Here is a 16,642-nt window from a genome sequence, read left to right on the forward strand (position 1 = left end):
TTTTATGCTATGATATGCCTGTATATACTTGGTGGATATGATTTTGATGCATAGTTTGATAACTTTGATCTTTTGATAATGAATGCTATGCTATATTTATTATTGCCAAATCATATGTTTGTCATCATCAAAAAGGGGGAGATTGTTGGGGAATTCTTACCCACCTCCATTAGTGTTTTGATGATAACAAACATGTAGACAAGGTTGTATGTGTGGTCTTGTGTGTGTCTCTATGTCGACAGAAAAATAAGATGTGAAACTTGAAGACACAAAGTAAGAGAAGATAATAAAGAGAAGTTCAAGAACTAACCATTGAAGACCATGAAGGCATGACAAAGCTTGACAAGCATAGAAGACATCAAAAGAGTTATTGAAGAGTGAAGAGTGACGAAGATGCTCGTGTGCACTCTTAGAACACTAATTGCATGACTGTAATTGCACTTGCATAAAATAAATGAATGAGCATGTGCATCTTTTAGGGACCTTAGGAGGATACAAATGAATCCCCTATGACCTTAGAATAAGTCAAAATTGGTTGGAAAAAGTCCCGGACTGAACCCATCAGTCATACAGTTGAAATCAAATCCTAACTGTGATTCGGTCTGGTGATCCAATCGACCGGATCTCAGGGTGTGCATAGACCGGATTAGGCAGTAGCTTCCCGAGTACGTTCCCATAGATGATCCGGTCGACCGGACATCGATCGGATGCCCCTGCTGCCCTTGAATAAATGGTTTCCAACGGCTAGTTTTTGTAACGGCTAGGATCCGATCGACCGGATCAGTTTTCAGGTCGACCGGATTGGTAAAAATAGAGCCGTTAGAGCACTTTTTGCACATGTTTCTTAGGCCATTAATGAGCCTATAAATAGAGAACATGTCAGACCTTTTCACCTATCCATTACAATCCAAAATCCTACTTTTGAGAAAGGTGAAAAGTGATAATTGCTCTCATAATTGAAGCCTTGTCCGCATCGATCAAGAGTTGACTTCAAAGCTTTAAAGGACCTTTTCAAGCTCATTCAATGAATTAATCTAAAAGAAGGTCTGCATTGTGCAAGCATACATTCGCATCATTTGGCACTTGCAAGGAGTACACATCACACTCCTTACTTAGGTATTTCTACCTTATTTGTTTTTGTATTTAGTTTATGCTTTTAAGTTTACAAAGCATTGTTTGCACTGGCCTAGACTGTACTTAGGCATTGCAAGGATCCTCTTATCCTTAAAAGATTTTGGATTCTGTTATCCTTAAAAGATTGGGATCCTCTTATCCCGTGTAAAAAGATTGTAAAGGTGTTCTTCCCACCTACTGTACTGAAAGGAAGAAACTAGTGAATTCTCTCAAGGTTGAGAGGAGTGGACGTAGGCTAAGTTTAGCCGAACCACTATAAATTCTTTGTGTCCTCTATTTGCGCAGTCTCTTTTTCTCTATCTTATTTAATTTCTTTAAAAATTTAAAAAGGACATAAATTCACTAGTGATAACCTATTCACCCCCCTCTAGGTTATCCTACAATGATTTGGCTTCAGAGGTTCATGGAGGAGTTGGGAAGAGTGCAAGAGAATAACATATTATGGAGTGACAGTCAGAGTGCTATTCATCTCACAAAGAACTCAGCCTTTCATTCAAGGACAAAGCACATTCAGTGGAGGTACCACTTCATTCGATCTATTTTGGAGGATGGGCAACTGAAGCTTGATAAGATAGATGGTAGTAAGAATCCTGCTGATATGTTAACAAAGGGTGTTGACAGGGAAAAGTTGGGACTTTGCTCAACTTTGATCAATCTTCATGGATGATGATCGATGGTGTTGCTCGAGCAATTGGTGTTAAGGGTTCTAGTTTCTCTGGAGTGTTGATATCAGTCTTCACGTGGGAGATTGTTAATGGTGAAGCCTGATTTTGGTCAAGAATGTGCGATTGAGATCTTTGGAGGGCCATTTCGGCCTCGAAACGATCTTGGATTGTCAAAAAATGGCGTACATCCCCGTCAAAGGCTGGGAGTTGTGTTGGGCTCATTGAGATCTTCAAAATGGTATATTTTGGGATATACGTCATGTTTTGGTCCGACCCTGTTCGGTTTGGCAATTTCTGGGTCCAGGGGTATTCTTGTACGTTCTCAGGTTAGGGCTTCTCTATATAATGGTCTTATCTCTGAGAGGGCTGTAAGAGTGGTTTTGTAACATTTCCAGAGAATAGTAAAATTCGTTCTATTGCTCGACCGTGGATGTAGCTTCCCATCTTGGGGTCAACCACGTAAATTTTTGGTGTTGTGTGTTGCTTGTTATTCTCTGTTTTTCATTTTTTCATTTTTTCTTTAGCAAATCACCATTCTAGGCATTGTTTTCTTAATACCATGTATATGACCTCATCAAGATATCCGTTAAGGAACGCGGTCTGTACATCCATCTGCCAGATCTCATAATCATGGTATGCAGCAATTGATAATAGAATCCGAATGGATTTAATCATCCCTACTGGTGAGAAGGTCTCATCATAGTCGTTACCCTCTTTCTGAGTGTATCCCTTCGCAACCAACCTTGCCTTGAAACGTTCCACCTTTCCATCCATACCTCTCTTCCTCTTAAAGATCCATTTATAGCCAATGGTTTTCACCCCTTGTGGCAGAGCCTCAAGAGTCCAGACATGGTTAGAATGCATGGAGTCTATTTCAGAGCGCATTGCTTCCTTCCATTTATCTGAGTCAACATCCTTTAGAGCCTCAACATAAGTATAAGGATCAGTTTCTGAACAATCAGACACCATGTGGAATTCTTCCACACTTTGATCTTCCTCTGTGAGAAGATTCAAACGAGTCGGTGGTCGTACAGACCTCCCACTCCATCTAGGCTCTTGAGGCTGTTGCTCCTCAGTGGGTACGTCAGCTGAAATTTCTGTGGGTACAGAGGGTAGCTGGTCATTAGATATTTTCTTTACTGATGAGCACATTTATGTGTGAAATTTTAGGGCATAAATTATACATTTTACCACATTGGGCAGAGTTACTCGGTGCTTTCTTGTGCTTTTCAGGGTTTAGGTGAATTCTTGTGAAAATGAAGGAGATGATGCTAAGGAGATGTTTTTAAGCTTTTTAGAAGTGTAAATGGATGCATAGCCCATCGAGTCAGCTTCGCAATGGTTCAAACGACACTTAATTCCGAGTTGAAACGAAGAAGTTATGGCCGTTTCCGTAACGACGCGTGAAAATGGTCTGTAGGGGTTTATTTATAATTATTGACAGTCGGATGGGGACAAAGTGAAGCGGAAGTTCGGATTTTAGGGGCCTTAATGCAATTATCAGAAGTTACTTTACTGTACCCGAAAGATTCCATTTGGAAGGCTCTGGACAGTCCAACTTCTACTTGAGATATCTTGGGCTCCCCAACTCCGAATTGGATGAAATTTGGGTCTATTTTGTGTAATTTTTCGCAAGGAACACAATGGTGAGACCTATATAAGCACCCCATGCTCCACGTTTTCTGAAGGACAGAATGGGTATTTTATTTATTCTTGAAGGAATCCTAGTCATCACCCTTACTCTCTCTCTCCTCCAACTTCTCAAGGGCACTTCTGGAATTCTATTTGGGATAGATTTATTTTGAAAGATATTCTCTCACCTATGGAAAGTTGAAAAATCAAAGATGCTTTGATTTTATTGCTTGGAGAAGATATCTACAAAGAAAAGGAAGTACTTGTTAGAATTGGAAGTTTACTTTTCTAGAAATAGAAGGTCTATGTAAACAATTTTCTCTTCTTCTTCTTTCTATATTTTTCTTTTTTCTTAGGATTCAAGGCATTGTAAAAGAGGAAGGAGAAGAGAATATTCTCTTTTCTTAGGGAATATTTCTCCTACACTTCCCTGTTCTCTCTTCTCCTCTCTTCCTCTTATAAATACCCCTTACCCTCTGGGTTGTAAGGAGTTAGTAGTTTTTTAGTTCAGTTGTTAGTTAGTTTTTTAGTTCAATTTTAATTCAGTTTTTTAGTGTAATTTTTACTTCATTCACTTAGTGAAATTTTCTCTTCTTTTCCTATTTTTGGCTTAAGTTCTTAGTTTTGATTTCAAGTTCTTAATTTTGATTTCATAAGTCTAGTTTAATGGTTGTAATAGTTTTAGTTTAAAGCTTCCTAGTCTAAGTTCCTATGTTGATGACAAGACATGGAGATTTAGAAGAGGAAGTCATGGTGAGTTTATTTAAGTATTCAAGCACATCAAGGTATCTCATTCTCTAAACCCTTAATCTCATTCTCCCTCTCCTCTATCTCTCTCTATCTTCTTCTTCTTCTCCCTCTATTTCTTTTATTTTTTTTTATAGGATTGTGGTTTGTGGATGCACTTTTATTTCCTTATTCCTTTTTATGTGGTTATTATGTGTGGCTGTATTTTTATTCCTTTCAATTTGCGTTAGTCTGATAGGTTAGATGCTCATGTGTTAGGACGCCAATTTAATCCCTTAATTTTGTTAGATGCTTATGAGTTAGGATGCATTAATTTTCATTAATTTAATTAGTTTAATTTAACACTTTAATTTGGTTCACTTTGCATTACTTTTAAGTTAGTTAAATAAAGTGGCGTATATCTCCTCGTGTTCGACCCGTAGTTACGATTGACCCGTACGCTTGCGGTATTATTTTAACTCAAACAAGTTTTTGGCGTCGTTGCCGGGGAGATTATTGACCACTTTATTTTTTTGGTTTTTAAGTAATTCGAAGTGCTTTAGTTTCTTCTCTTTCTCCTCTTTCTTTTTTAAAAAAAAAAAAAAAAAAAACATTTTGAAAACCTCTTCTTGTTTCTCTTCTGTTTCAAATAGTGTGCGCCCAATCTAAAGTCCTTCATATGCCCAAACCCAGTCAATCTTGGTGCCCCTTGATTCGTTGGGTGGCTTGGATTGGCATGTGACTTATCTTTGGAGGTGACCACTCTTGATAACAGGAAAGCGACATAGTGAGAGTGTTGGAAACATAAACGTATAGTAGTCCTCCACCCTACATCAGAATCCATTTAGAGTCGCCCGTAGGTGGCTCGTGAAGACTATACGGGTTCCCTTGCTGTCAACCTATATGGCAACCTTATAGCTTTGGAACCATTGTTTCGATTTCTGAGAGATAGATGTACTATCTACCTTGGGCTCCCTCTTATTTTTAGTAATTTTTTTTCTAGTCTTTTATTTTTCTTTAAACTTTTTTTTATGGGAGACCTCAATTTGGGATAGGTGGTTAATTTAGAATAATGGGAGATACACTTCCTTATAAGACTTTGGGGGAAAGATGGACCTATGCTAAGGCAACCATGATTTTGGAGGAAATGTTTAAACAGGTTAGGGAAGCCAAAAGTAGTGAGATAGAGAACAAATTTGCACCACCCTAGTACAATTTTGCTCCCCAACCCAACTATGGGCTTTCGAAAAATTTTGATTGGTCACATCCCCAGACTATCCATGTTATGGAAGGATGCCCTAATCTTTATGGAGGTAGCAATGGTGATGAGAATGTGAGCCCTCAATTTCAATACAATTCTTTTGGCACTTACAATCACGGGTGGAGTGATCATCCCTATTTCTCGTGGGATCAATGGAATAACCAAGCTGGACCACCTAATTTCCAATATCATGGTCAGTTTGGTCCTCCAATGCCCAACCCTCCATTAAATCTCAATGGGCCACCTCTCCTTGAATCATATCACCAACCCCTTGAGTTTCAAAACATGGGTGAGGAGGCCAGACTGAATGAGCTTGAGAAATACATAGACCTTCTCACAACAAGCCAAAATACTATGGAGAAGCAACTCTCTCAACTGATAACCATGGTGCAAGAGGAGGAAACGGGTACATTACCTAGTCAACCTGAACCGCCCCATCCCCAGTTTAATGATATTGAAAGTTCACCATCCCAATTTGAGGTTAATTAGAGTCATTCCCAACAAGCTGCTTTTCATGATGATTTATTTGTTGAGATTGAGTCTCCTCAGGATATTAGTGAAGCGAGATTTGATGAGCTACCTGGGGAAGTCCAAGTTTTTCCTGAAATTTCTGATTTTAGTGAGCCTAGTGTTTTTATTGATTTAGAATCAGATTTTTATGATAACATAGAAACCCAGGAAATTCGATATCCCCCTCTCTCTTTGGAAAACTTAGATAATTGTCATTTTGAGGATTCCATTGTCTCACATGTTGATTTGTCCAAACCTCCTAGGTTTGATGATTTTATTGAGGAGGACAATGTTAGTCATAATGCCTTTCAAGCATATTTCCATGATCCTTATTTGGCAAACCAAGTTATGCAAAGAGCGGATAGTTGTATTGCTACGAATGATTTGAGTAAGCCTCCAATTTTTGATGATTATTTAGATGAGGTTATTCATAATCCTTTTTATGATTATTGTGATCCGTTTTTGATTGATTTTTCAAAGAATGATAGGTGTTCTACATTGCAAATGGGAGAGAAGGGAAGAATTTATGGCCTGAGTTTTAATGCCTTCATTTTCCACTGTCCCATGAGGATAGATTTTTCTATTGGATATTTCTCAATTGTGCTTAACTTCCATATTATTTCTCGCTTTACTAAAATTCATGGTCGAGTGTTTTCTGGGTCTGAAGCTATTTCTCCATTTCTGGCCATGGATTGAGATTTCTATTCTTGCTCCTAGCACTTTTTGTAGAGCTCATGACTCTTCATGATCCTCTTTGTTGATTATATCCGTAAACCCCTTCATCTCCTCCCTTGTCCTTCTTCTTTCTTTTATGCATGCATTGAGGACACTGCATGAATTAAGTGTGGGGGAGATGTTGGGCTTAATTGGTGAATTTTGATTGTGACAATAGTTTGGTTTTGTGCATATGTCTCTTTGATTGCAAAGCGAGAGAAAGAGGGAATTAGGTATCCTAGCATGCGAAATAATAAAAAATCCCTTTTCAAGGACGATAATTGGTTTGTATCCGGTGAGAGGGATTGAATTGAAAAATATGAGCGTTATTTCATTTGATGGCTAGATTCCTCTATGTGTTTTATGGACCCTTTGATCTTTTGGCTAGTAGTTGAGACCAATTTGTTTGTGGCAAGGCAAGGCATGAAAGTGGAAGTGAATGAAAAAAAGAAAAAGAAAAAAAACAAGGAATAGAAAAGAAAGTGGAATTCCTTGGGACTAGACAGGGCACTGTGCCTCATGAAGCAGGGTGACTTGATCGAAATTCCTTGGAAGGAAACTCAAAAAAAAAAACTCTTGCATCAATGTCTCAATGTCTTATGGATATATGCAAAAAGCGAAGTTACCAAGTATTTGGGTGTCTGGTGTATGCTCTACCATGTCATTCAGAGAACAGTAGTGGAGTAGAAATCGAGTTTGTGGTTGAGAAAAAAAAAAACTTTTGCCTTAATGCCTGAAAAAAAAAGAAGTATGGTCAACATTACTCAATGCCTAAGTCTTTGGTTCCATCGATGCTATGTGGGGTTTACTTGAAGGTGAGTAGTGTTCAGAAAATATGAGGAGATCCCTTGAACTTGATGCATGCTTGTTACTTGAATTGATGTGGGGTAATAAAATTCAAGTGTGGGGGAACCTTGGGCTCTTTGATCTTTAGTTGAGCACTTTTTAGGATTATGTGCACTGTCCTACTTATGCCATGATTAAAATTTACATCATTCATTTACAATTGAATTTTGGGTGTATATTCACTGCAAACACTCACGAGACAACTCGTCCACTAGGGGTAACCTAGGGGTTCAAAGGCTTGTTGCACATGCTAAGTGCAACCGTGATTCCTACGAAAGTGAGTTAGGATTTTCTGCATTCTAGATTAGTTTTTCTTTTGCTTTACTTGAGGACAAGTAACGTTCAAGTGTGGGGGAATCTGATGAGCACATTTATGTGTGAAATTTTAGGGCATAAATTATACATTTTACCACATTGGACAGAGTTACTCGGTGCTTTCTTGTGCTTTTCAGGGTTTAGGTGAATTCTTGTGAAAATGAAGGAGATGATGCTAAGGAGATGTTTTTAAGCTTTCTAGAAGTGTAAATGGATGCATAGCCCATCGAGTCAGCTTCGCAATGGTTCAAACGGCACTTAATTCCGAGTTGAAACGAAGAAGTTATGGCCGTTTCCGTAACGACACGTGAAAATGGTCTGTAGGGGTTTATTTATAATTATTGACAGTCGGATGGGGATAAAGTGAAGCGAAAGTTCGGATTTTAGGGGCCTTAATGCAATTATCAGAAGTTACTTTACTGTACCCGAAAGATTCCATTTGGAAGGCTCTGGACAGTCCAACTTCAACTTGAGATATCTTGGACTCCCCAACTCCGAATTGGATGAAATTTGGGTCTATTTTGTGTGATTTTTCGCAAGGAACACAATGGTGAGACCTATATAAACACCCCATGCTCCACGTTTTCTGAAGGACAGAATGGGTATTTTATTTATTCTTGAAGGAATCCTAGTCATCACCCTTACTCTCTCTCTCCTCCAACTTCTCAAGGGCACTTCTGGAATTCTATTTGGGATAGATTTATTTTGAAAGATATTCTCTCACCTATGGAAAGTTGAAAAATCAAAGATGCTTTGATTTTATTGCTTGGAGAAGATATCTACAAAGAAAATGAAGCACTTGTTAGAATTGGAAGTTTACTTTTCTAGAAATAGAAGGTCTATGTAAACAATTTTCTCTTCTTCTTCTTTCTATTTTTTTCTTTTTTCTTAGGATTCAGGGCATTGTAAAAGAGGAAGGAGAAGAGAATATTCTCTTTTCTTAGGGAATATTTCTCCTACACTTCCCTGTTCTCTCTTCTCCTCTCTTCCTCTTATAAATACCCCTTACCCTCTGGGTTGTAAGGAGTTAGTAGTTTTTTAGTTCAGTTGTTAGTTAGTTTTTTAGTTCAATTTTAATTCAGTTTTTTAGTGTAATATTTACTTCATTCACTTAGTGAAATTTTCTCTTCTTTTCCTATTTTTGGCTTAAGTTCTTAGTTTTGATTTCAAGTTCTTAATTTTGATTTCATAAGTCTAGTTTAATGGTTGTAATAGTTTTAATTTAAAGCTTCCTAGTCTAAGTTCCTATGTTGATGACAAGACATGGAGATTTAGAAGAGGAAGCCATGGTGAGTTTATTTAAGTATTCAAGCACATCAAGGTATCTCATTCTCTAAACCCTTAATCTCATTCTCCCTCTCCTCTATCTCTCTCTATCTTCTTCTTCTTCTCCCTCTATTTCTTTTATTTTTTTTTATAGGATTGTGGTTTGTGGATGCACTTTTATTCCCTTATTCCTTTTTATGTGGTTATTATGTGTGGCTGTATTTTTATTCCTTTCAATTTGCGTTAGTCTGATAGGTTAGATGCTCATGTGTTAGGACGCCAATTTAATCCCTTAATTTTGTTAGATGCTTATGAGTTAGGATGCATTAATTTTTATTAATTTAATTAGTTTAATTTAACACTTTAATTTGGTTCACTTTGCATTACTTTTAAGTTAGTTAAATAAAGTGGCGTATATCTCCTCGTGTTCGACCCGTAGCTACGATTGACCCGTACGCTTGCGGTATTATTTTAACTCAAACATTTACGACCACTGGATTCGATCTTGGTGAGACCATGTCATGCTCTAGAAATATCGTATGCTTACTAACTATGACCTTCTGATTCACCGGATCATAGAAATAGTAGCCTATTGTAGTCTTAGGGTATCAAAGGAAATAACATCTATCTGTACAAGATTCTAACTTATCCGTCTGTTGATTTCGCACATGTGCTATGCAACCCCACACCCTGATATGTTGGAGACTAGGCTTACGCCTATACCACAATTCAAAAGGTGTTTTAGGTACAAATTTTGTGGGTACCCTACTCAGTATATAGATGGCAGTTTCTAGTGCATAACCCCAAAAACTTAACGGTAATTTTGAATAACTCAACATGGATCGAATTATGTCCAACAAGGTTCGATTCTACCTTTCTGGGACTCCGTTCTGTTGAGGTGTCCCTGGGGCCGTCAACCGATATACTATCCCAGCTTCTTTCAGATAGTCCCTGAACTCATCTGATAAATACTCTTCTCCTTGATCAGATCGAAGGCACTTGATGCAACTATCCAACTGTTTTTTAACTTCCACTCAAAATTCTTTGAATTTATCAAAAGTTTCTGACTTGCGGTGCATCAAGTATATATAACCATAACGAGAGTAATCATCAGTTAAGGTTACGAAGTATTAGTAACCATACCTCGCTTGAACATTAATGGGTCCACACACATCCAAGTGTACTAATTCTAACACAGCTTGGGCTCTTCTTCCCTTATTTGAGAAGGGTTTCTTGGTCACCTTTCCTTGTAGACATGATTCATAGGTTGAAAAAGGTTCTACCTTCAAAGAATCTAAAGGTCCATCCTTTACCAGCCTGCTTATCCTTTCTACTCCAATATGACCTAACCTTAAGTGTCTAAGATATGTTGAATTTTCTAGGGCTGATTTTCTTTTTATAGATGTATTGGAGATATCATTCACATCAAACACTGGTTTTAAGAGATATAATCCATTATCTAGCAAGCCAGTAGTAACAAAAGAATTTTTAAACCGAATAGTCAACTTATTACCAAATAAAAAAGTATAACCATCCATTACTAGCTTACTAACAAACAATGTTCCTCCTAAACAGGGAGACATAAAAACAACCTCTTAAAATCAAAGTAACTTTATTGTTAAAATATAAAGTAAAATCCCCAACGGCCTCAGCTCTAGTACCCGTTCTCAGACGAACTTCATCCCTACTCAGCCTTCTTGTCAGCTTGAACCCCTACAACATGTTACAAATATGGGCGGTAGACCCGGAGTCCACCAACCATGTATTAGTAAGTTCCTCCGATAAATTAGACTCATAAAGGACTAAGGATTTAGAAATACCTTCTTCCGACTTCTTTCTCTAAGTAGCCAGGAAAGCTCGACATTTCTTTTTCCAATGCCCGTCCTTCTTATAATAGAAACAAGTTCCTTTTTTCTTATTCTTTTGAGTTCCCTTTGACTCAACCTTAAGGGTTTTTCCCTTGTCAGTCTTCTTCTGTTTTTTTTTACCTTTAGGCCTAGAAGAAGAAGGCTTCTCCTCTGTGGTTAAGACCTCCATTTTCTGCTTTTTGGATGCAATCTCTACCTCTTGCAACATGTTGCCCAGCTCAGGAAGTTTGACAGAGATTTTATTCATGTTAAAATTAACAATAAACGATCCGTAGATATCCTGAGGCAAAGAGTAGAAGATAATAGCTGTCTTATAATTCAGCTTAAAAGACGTCCCAAGGTTCTCCAGATCTTGAAAAAAGTTCTGTATTTTCATCACATGATCTATAACTAGAGTTCCTTGGGCCATCTTCGTGCTATGGAGAAGTATCATTAGTTGATGATGGACATGTTTTTATTCTCTCCCATACATCTCCTTCAACTCCTCCATCATATCCTTTGTTAAGTACAAATCCTTGACAGAATCAGCGATGGTCTTTTCCACAGAGTTTAATACAAGGAGTTTGACCTTAGAATTGTTTTGACGAAACAACTCATAGGCCACTTTAGCAACAGCGTCCTCATTTTGCGGGAATTCAGGTTCATTTTACTCAATGACTGACATCAAACCTTCTGCAGTCAGGAGTAACTTGATGTTCCTCCTCCAGTCAACGTAGTTTGGGCCGGTTAAAATATGGTCTTTTATGAGGGTAGCATAGTTGATTTGGGTCGACATAGTATAAAATCTACACAATGTCCAAAAATAATGATCAGCATGATCGACAACCATTGAAAAACAGGATAAAATAATGAATGGTCAATTACACCCTAACCTTCCCTCTAGCTTATAGGGTATAAATTAGAACTTATCAACCCTTATGCTCCTGACTTAGCCTATCGGAGTTCATAATTTGCATATTGGTTAAGTTGAGTATTCTATCCGTCACTTAAACTTCCAATATGATTTAGCCACCTGAGTGTCATGCCCATTCCTATCGGCTGACATACACTCAAGTCAAGTGTATACCCTTAGTTTTGGAAGAAATTATGGTGTTTGTGGGTTAATGCCTATTATCGCAGTACACGTACCATTGACCACATTCTCTACCTATCACATGTGAGATAGGTACAGATAATTTGATCAATCTATCCAAGTATTATCCTATCGGCATCTACAAGAGTAGATCGATGAAATTTCTACACTCGCCAACTAAGGGAGGCCATGAGAATCCCACCAACCAGGTTTCCCACACTTGTTTTAAAATTGAGGGATCATGGGAACGCATAAAATTACAACTATACATCCAATGTCTAAGCACATAAACACATCCATCCAAGGAAAATTAAATACCAATGGTTATGGGATAACATCTTTAATTGTGGCAGAGATTGATCTTTAAATCTGAGTTAGAATCTCTTGTTCTGATTGGTTGATCTAAATCATAATCAATGGCTAAGATAGAAGATTCTAAATGGACACTTCACAATTAAGCACATGCAAAATTGGTACACTTAAGTGATGACTTGCCATTGGTGGATCAGGAATCTAATCTGATGGTTCTGTTTTAATCTCATATCAAAGATGAGGATCCAACGACTTATTTGTGCTCCACTCCTGTGTAAAGCGGAAGACGGAAGATCAAATCTTATTTTAATCTAGGCCGTCCGTACGATATGATCTAATGGCCTAGATTGACTCAATCTTTGCTTCGAACTTTGGGCTATTTAAAAGTCGAATTTTAAGATTTGTGTAGAGATGCTACCCCCTATATTTTGACGTCCTCTACGCAGTGGTGAAGTTAGATTTAGGATTTGATGCCTTTATGATTTAATGTTTGAATTTTCTCATAAAAGAAGGCATTTTGAGTAGATCGATGCATTGGGATCCATGTCAGAGGCTTTCAGGACATGCCGCACGCTGCTACTGATGTCCAGAAGGTTTGCATCGACAGTGGTTGTAGTTCTACTTCATTCTTGATGTAATTTTTCATTCAAGTTCCCCTTTTTATCATTTAGTCTTGTTGGGGAGTGGGATTCATGTAATTTTGAGTGTTGGGAATTTGGGTTGATCATATAAACTCACTGTTAGTGTTTAAAGCCTACTGTGCTGATACAGTTAGGTGTGTGAGAGTATTTCTTGTGGTTCCTGTGTCATATGGAACTGTGTTGAACCTGTGTAATAAGGTTTTTAATAGAAGTGTGCTGAACAAAGCACGAGGCGAAACTTGTGAGGGGTATTGCTCCGTGGACGTAGGCCATTATGCTGAACCACGTATATGCTTGTGTTGTGGTTTGATATTTTATTTTGAAGTGCTTACTTGCAGAGTGGGTGTGGTTCACTAGTAGACCAAGTTACTTTGTAGTGATTGGTGCGTGACCATACGATTGTGTGTTGGTTGTTATAATCTGAGTTTGCGAAAAATTTTAATAAGCACAGATTCACCCCCCTTCTCTGTGCCGAGTGTCATTCATCAATTGGTATCAAAGCTAGACTCAACATTAGTCAAATCGACAGTTGAGAGATCTCTCTGGGAATAATGGCACACAATAAAGTCTCAGGTTATGGAAGGGCACCACACTTTGATGGTACTGAGTATGTTTTCTGGAAGAACAAAATGGAGACCTATCTGGGGTCTCCGGGATATGGTGTTCTCAGATCGATATATACCGAGTTCGAGATACCAATTGCAGAACCGACCGATGAGGCAGAAATTAAGAAGTTTGAAAATAACCTGAAGGCAATGAATGCACTTAAGAGTGCACTGACAAACTCGGAGCTTGCAAAGGTCATAGATTGCAAGACAGCCAAGCAACTGTGGGACAGGCTTAAGGGTGTGCATGAAGGTGATCAGAGGGTCAAAAAGTCCAAGCTTCAAGTTCATAAGGTAAATTTTGAAGGATTGAAAATGAATGAGAGTGAAGATATTGAAACATATATGGTTAGAGTCAATGAAGTTGTAAATGCTATCAGAGGTCTAGGTCATACATTGAGTGGCTCAGAGATTTGTCAGAAGATACTCAGATCACTTCTTCCCAAATATGACTCCAAGGTTTCAGTTATTGAATATCATGATGATATAGACAACTTGGCATTAGATGTTTTACAAGGAAAGCTGAAGGCTTATGAGATGAGAACTAGGAAAGGAAAAGGCAAAGCTGAAGACAAAGAACTTGGTTTTAAAATAATGAAGAATATGAGAATTGAGGAAAATTCTGATATTGAGTTGGATAGTGATGATGAGGCTGAAGCAAACTTTATTAGAAAGCTCACCATAGGAAAAGGTAAGTATCAAGGTAAGCTTCCATTCAAGTGCTTCAGATGTGGTGATATTGGTCACTATGCTGCCTCTTGTCCTCAAAAGAAGAATTTCAAAGGCAATGGTGATGAAGACAACAACAACAACAAAGAAAAATTCAAAGGGAAGAAAAAGTTCGCTAAGAGAAGATTCCCCAAGAAGAAGGTTTTTATCTCCAAGGAGAGTGATGACTCCTCATCTGATTCAGAGATTGATGAAGATTCAGGCAGTGATATCAGTGAGTGTCTATTCATGGCTTATGAAATCAATAAGGATGAAAATCAGCCTTCTGAAGAGACAGAGGAAATGGAAGCTATAGTGGATCTTGAGGGTGAGTTGGAAGAGGCTCTTAAGAGGCTTGATATTGAGAAAAAAAAAAAGAATAAGAAGCTGGTCAAGGTCTGTATGAAACAAGAAAAGGAATTGGAGTGTTTGAAGGATAGCCAAACAACTTTGAATGATCTTGAGACTCAACTTGCATTCAAGGTTACTCACTGCAACAAGCTTGCTCAAGAAAATGAGGTTCTTCAAAGCCAAATCAAAGAGTATGAAGACAAAATCAGCAACTATGAGCTGATGTGGGTTGAACTTAATAAGTTGAAACATAAAGTTAGAAAATTTGATGAGACTGGAGTATCTCAAGAAATTCAGCTCACTCAATCTCAACCAAATGAGTCAAGTCAGATTCTTGAGAAGATCATCAATAATCAGAGACCAGCTGGCATGAAATCAGGTTTGGGATATGTTCATATGGAATCATCTGAGAATAATGAGCAACTTACCAAAAACTTGAAGAAGATGGATTTTGTGAAAGAAGTCAGCTTTATTGATGCAAGAGGAAAAACTTCTCATGCAACATGTAAGGGGGAGCAAAAGAAGAAACATCAAGAGCAAAGAAATCAGCAAAAGACTAATGCCTCTCATTGCAAATTCTATGGCACATTCAGGTTTGGAAGATCAAGATTTCAAGGCAAACAGAGCAACTACTTTCCTGGTTATTGTTTCAAGTGTAACACCTATGGGCATAAGATAACCACTTGCAAGTTCAACTCAAAGCAAGTGTTTTTCACTAGTAAAAACTCTTTTGCACCTTTGTTGCAAAATGTCATGTGTTACAGTTGTTGCAGTCATGGTCACCTTGCTAAGAATTGCAAATAGCCCATCTATTTCTCTCCCATAAAGAAGCCAATTCAAAAGAAGACTACAATTGGTTCAGATGTGAAAAAGCAAGTTAAGAAGGTTTGGGTTGAAAAAGTTTTAAGAGAAAAGAGTATTAACTCTTTGGTTGTTCAAACTGCTTTTAAAGCTCAACACAAGGTTGTTCCATGGATCCTTGATAGTGGTTGTTCAAGTCACATAACTGGTGACAAGAACAAGTTTGTAGAGCTTAACCAATATGAAGGTGGATCTATTAAATTTGGAAACAGTGAGAATGTCAAGATAGTTGGCAAGGGCACAGTGCATCTAGATGATGGAAAAGTGAAGACATTTGATGTTTTATATGTTTCAGGCTTGAAGCATAATCTTCTCAGCATTAGTCAAATGTGTGACAAGGGACACAAGGTTGTCTTTGATAAATCAGGATGTGAGATCATAAAATCAAAGAATGGCAAACTCGTGGCATCTGGTGTGAGGACTTCAGGAAATTTGTATGCATTGTCAGATACCACAGGTGGATCTTGCTTGGTTAGTCAAGAAGAAAGGACTTGAGTTGACAACCTACTCAAATGCAGATTGGGCAGGTTGTGTCGATGACAGAAAAAGCACTAGTGGAGGTGTATTTTATCTTGGAGAAAGTTTAGTCACATGGCATAGCAAAAAGCAAGACTTAGTTTCTCTTTCTATAGCTGAGGCTGAGTACATGGCAGCTACTTCTTGTTGCACTTAGATACTCTGGATGATCCAAATGCTGAAGGTCCTCCATATTGAGCAAAAACTACAAGTGACTGTCTATTGTGATAATACAAGTTCAATCAATATCTCTAAGAATCCAGTCATGCATTCCAGGACCAAACATATAGCCATCAGGTATCATTTTCTAAGGGAAAAGGTAAATAGTGGAGATATTAAACTTGACTATGTTCCTACTGTTGAACAGGTGGCAGACATTTTCACTAAACCCCTTCCAACATGTACATTTGCATATCTTAGGCAGAGATTGAGAGTAGTTGCATCTACCTCACTTTAGTTTATCATTAGCACTGACATAGGGGGAGTGTGTCTAATTACTGCATATTTTTTTCCTTCTTCTTTGTCAGGTTGGGTACCCCTTTGGTCTTGTTGTCAAAGGGGGAGAGAGTCTTTGAGGTAGGAAGTGTGTTTGTGTACTGGTGTATTGCCAACAATGCCAAAGGGGGAGATTGTTGATCT

The 16,642-nt window shown here is 38.0% G+C and overlaps 2 protein-coding genes across 2 annotated transcripts; one reads left to right on the forward strand and one right to left on the reverse strand.

The window, feature by feature from the left end:
* Positions 1–2,150: 2,150 nt before the first annotated feature.
* LOC122648255 lies at positions 2,151–11,346 on the reverse strand. The gene is made up of 3 exons (XM_043841490.1): positions 11,058–11,346; positions 2,576–2,938; positions 2,151–2,293 (listed from the first exon to the last, which is right to left on the reverse strand). The coding sequence occupies exons 1-3, from the start codon at positions 11,344–11,346 to the stop codon at positions 2,151–2,153; spliced, it is 795 nt and encodes a 264-aa protein (XP_043697425.1).
* Positions 11,347–13,513: 2,167 nt separating this feature from the next.
* On the forward strand, positions 13,514–15,958 carry LOC122648256 (the record flags this gene model as incomplete). The annotated part of the gene is made up of 3 exons (XM_043841492.1): positions 13,514–15,131; positions 15,220–15,281; positions 15,431–15,958. Coding segments are annotated over exons 1-3 (2,208 nt in total), but the record flags the coding sequence as incomplete, so codon positions are not given.
* Positions 15,959–16,642: the final 684 nt, after the last annotated feature.

Source organism: Telopea speciosissima, unplaced genomic scaffold (genome assembly GCF_018873765.1).
Source record: "Telopea speciosissima isolate NSW1024214 ecotype Mountain lineage unplaced genomic scaffold, Tspe_v1 Tspe_v1.0646, whole genome shotgun sequence".
Classification (NCBI taxonomy): domain Eukaryota; kingdom Viridiplantae; phylum Streptophyta; class Magnoliopsida; order Proteales; family Proteaceae; genus Telopea; species Telopea speciosissima.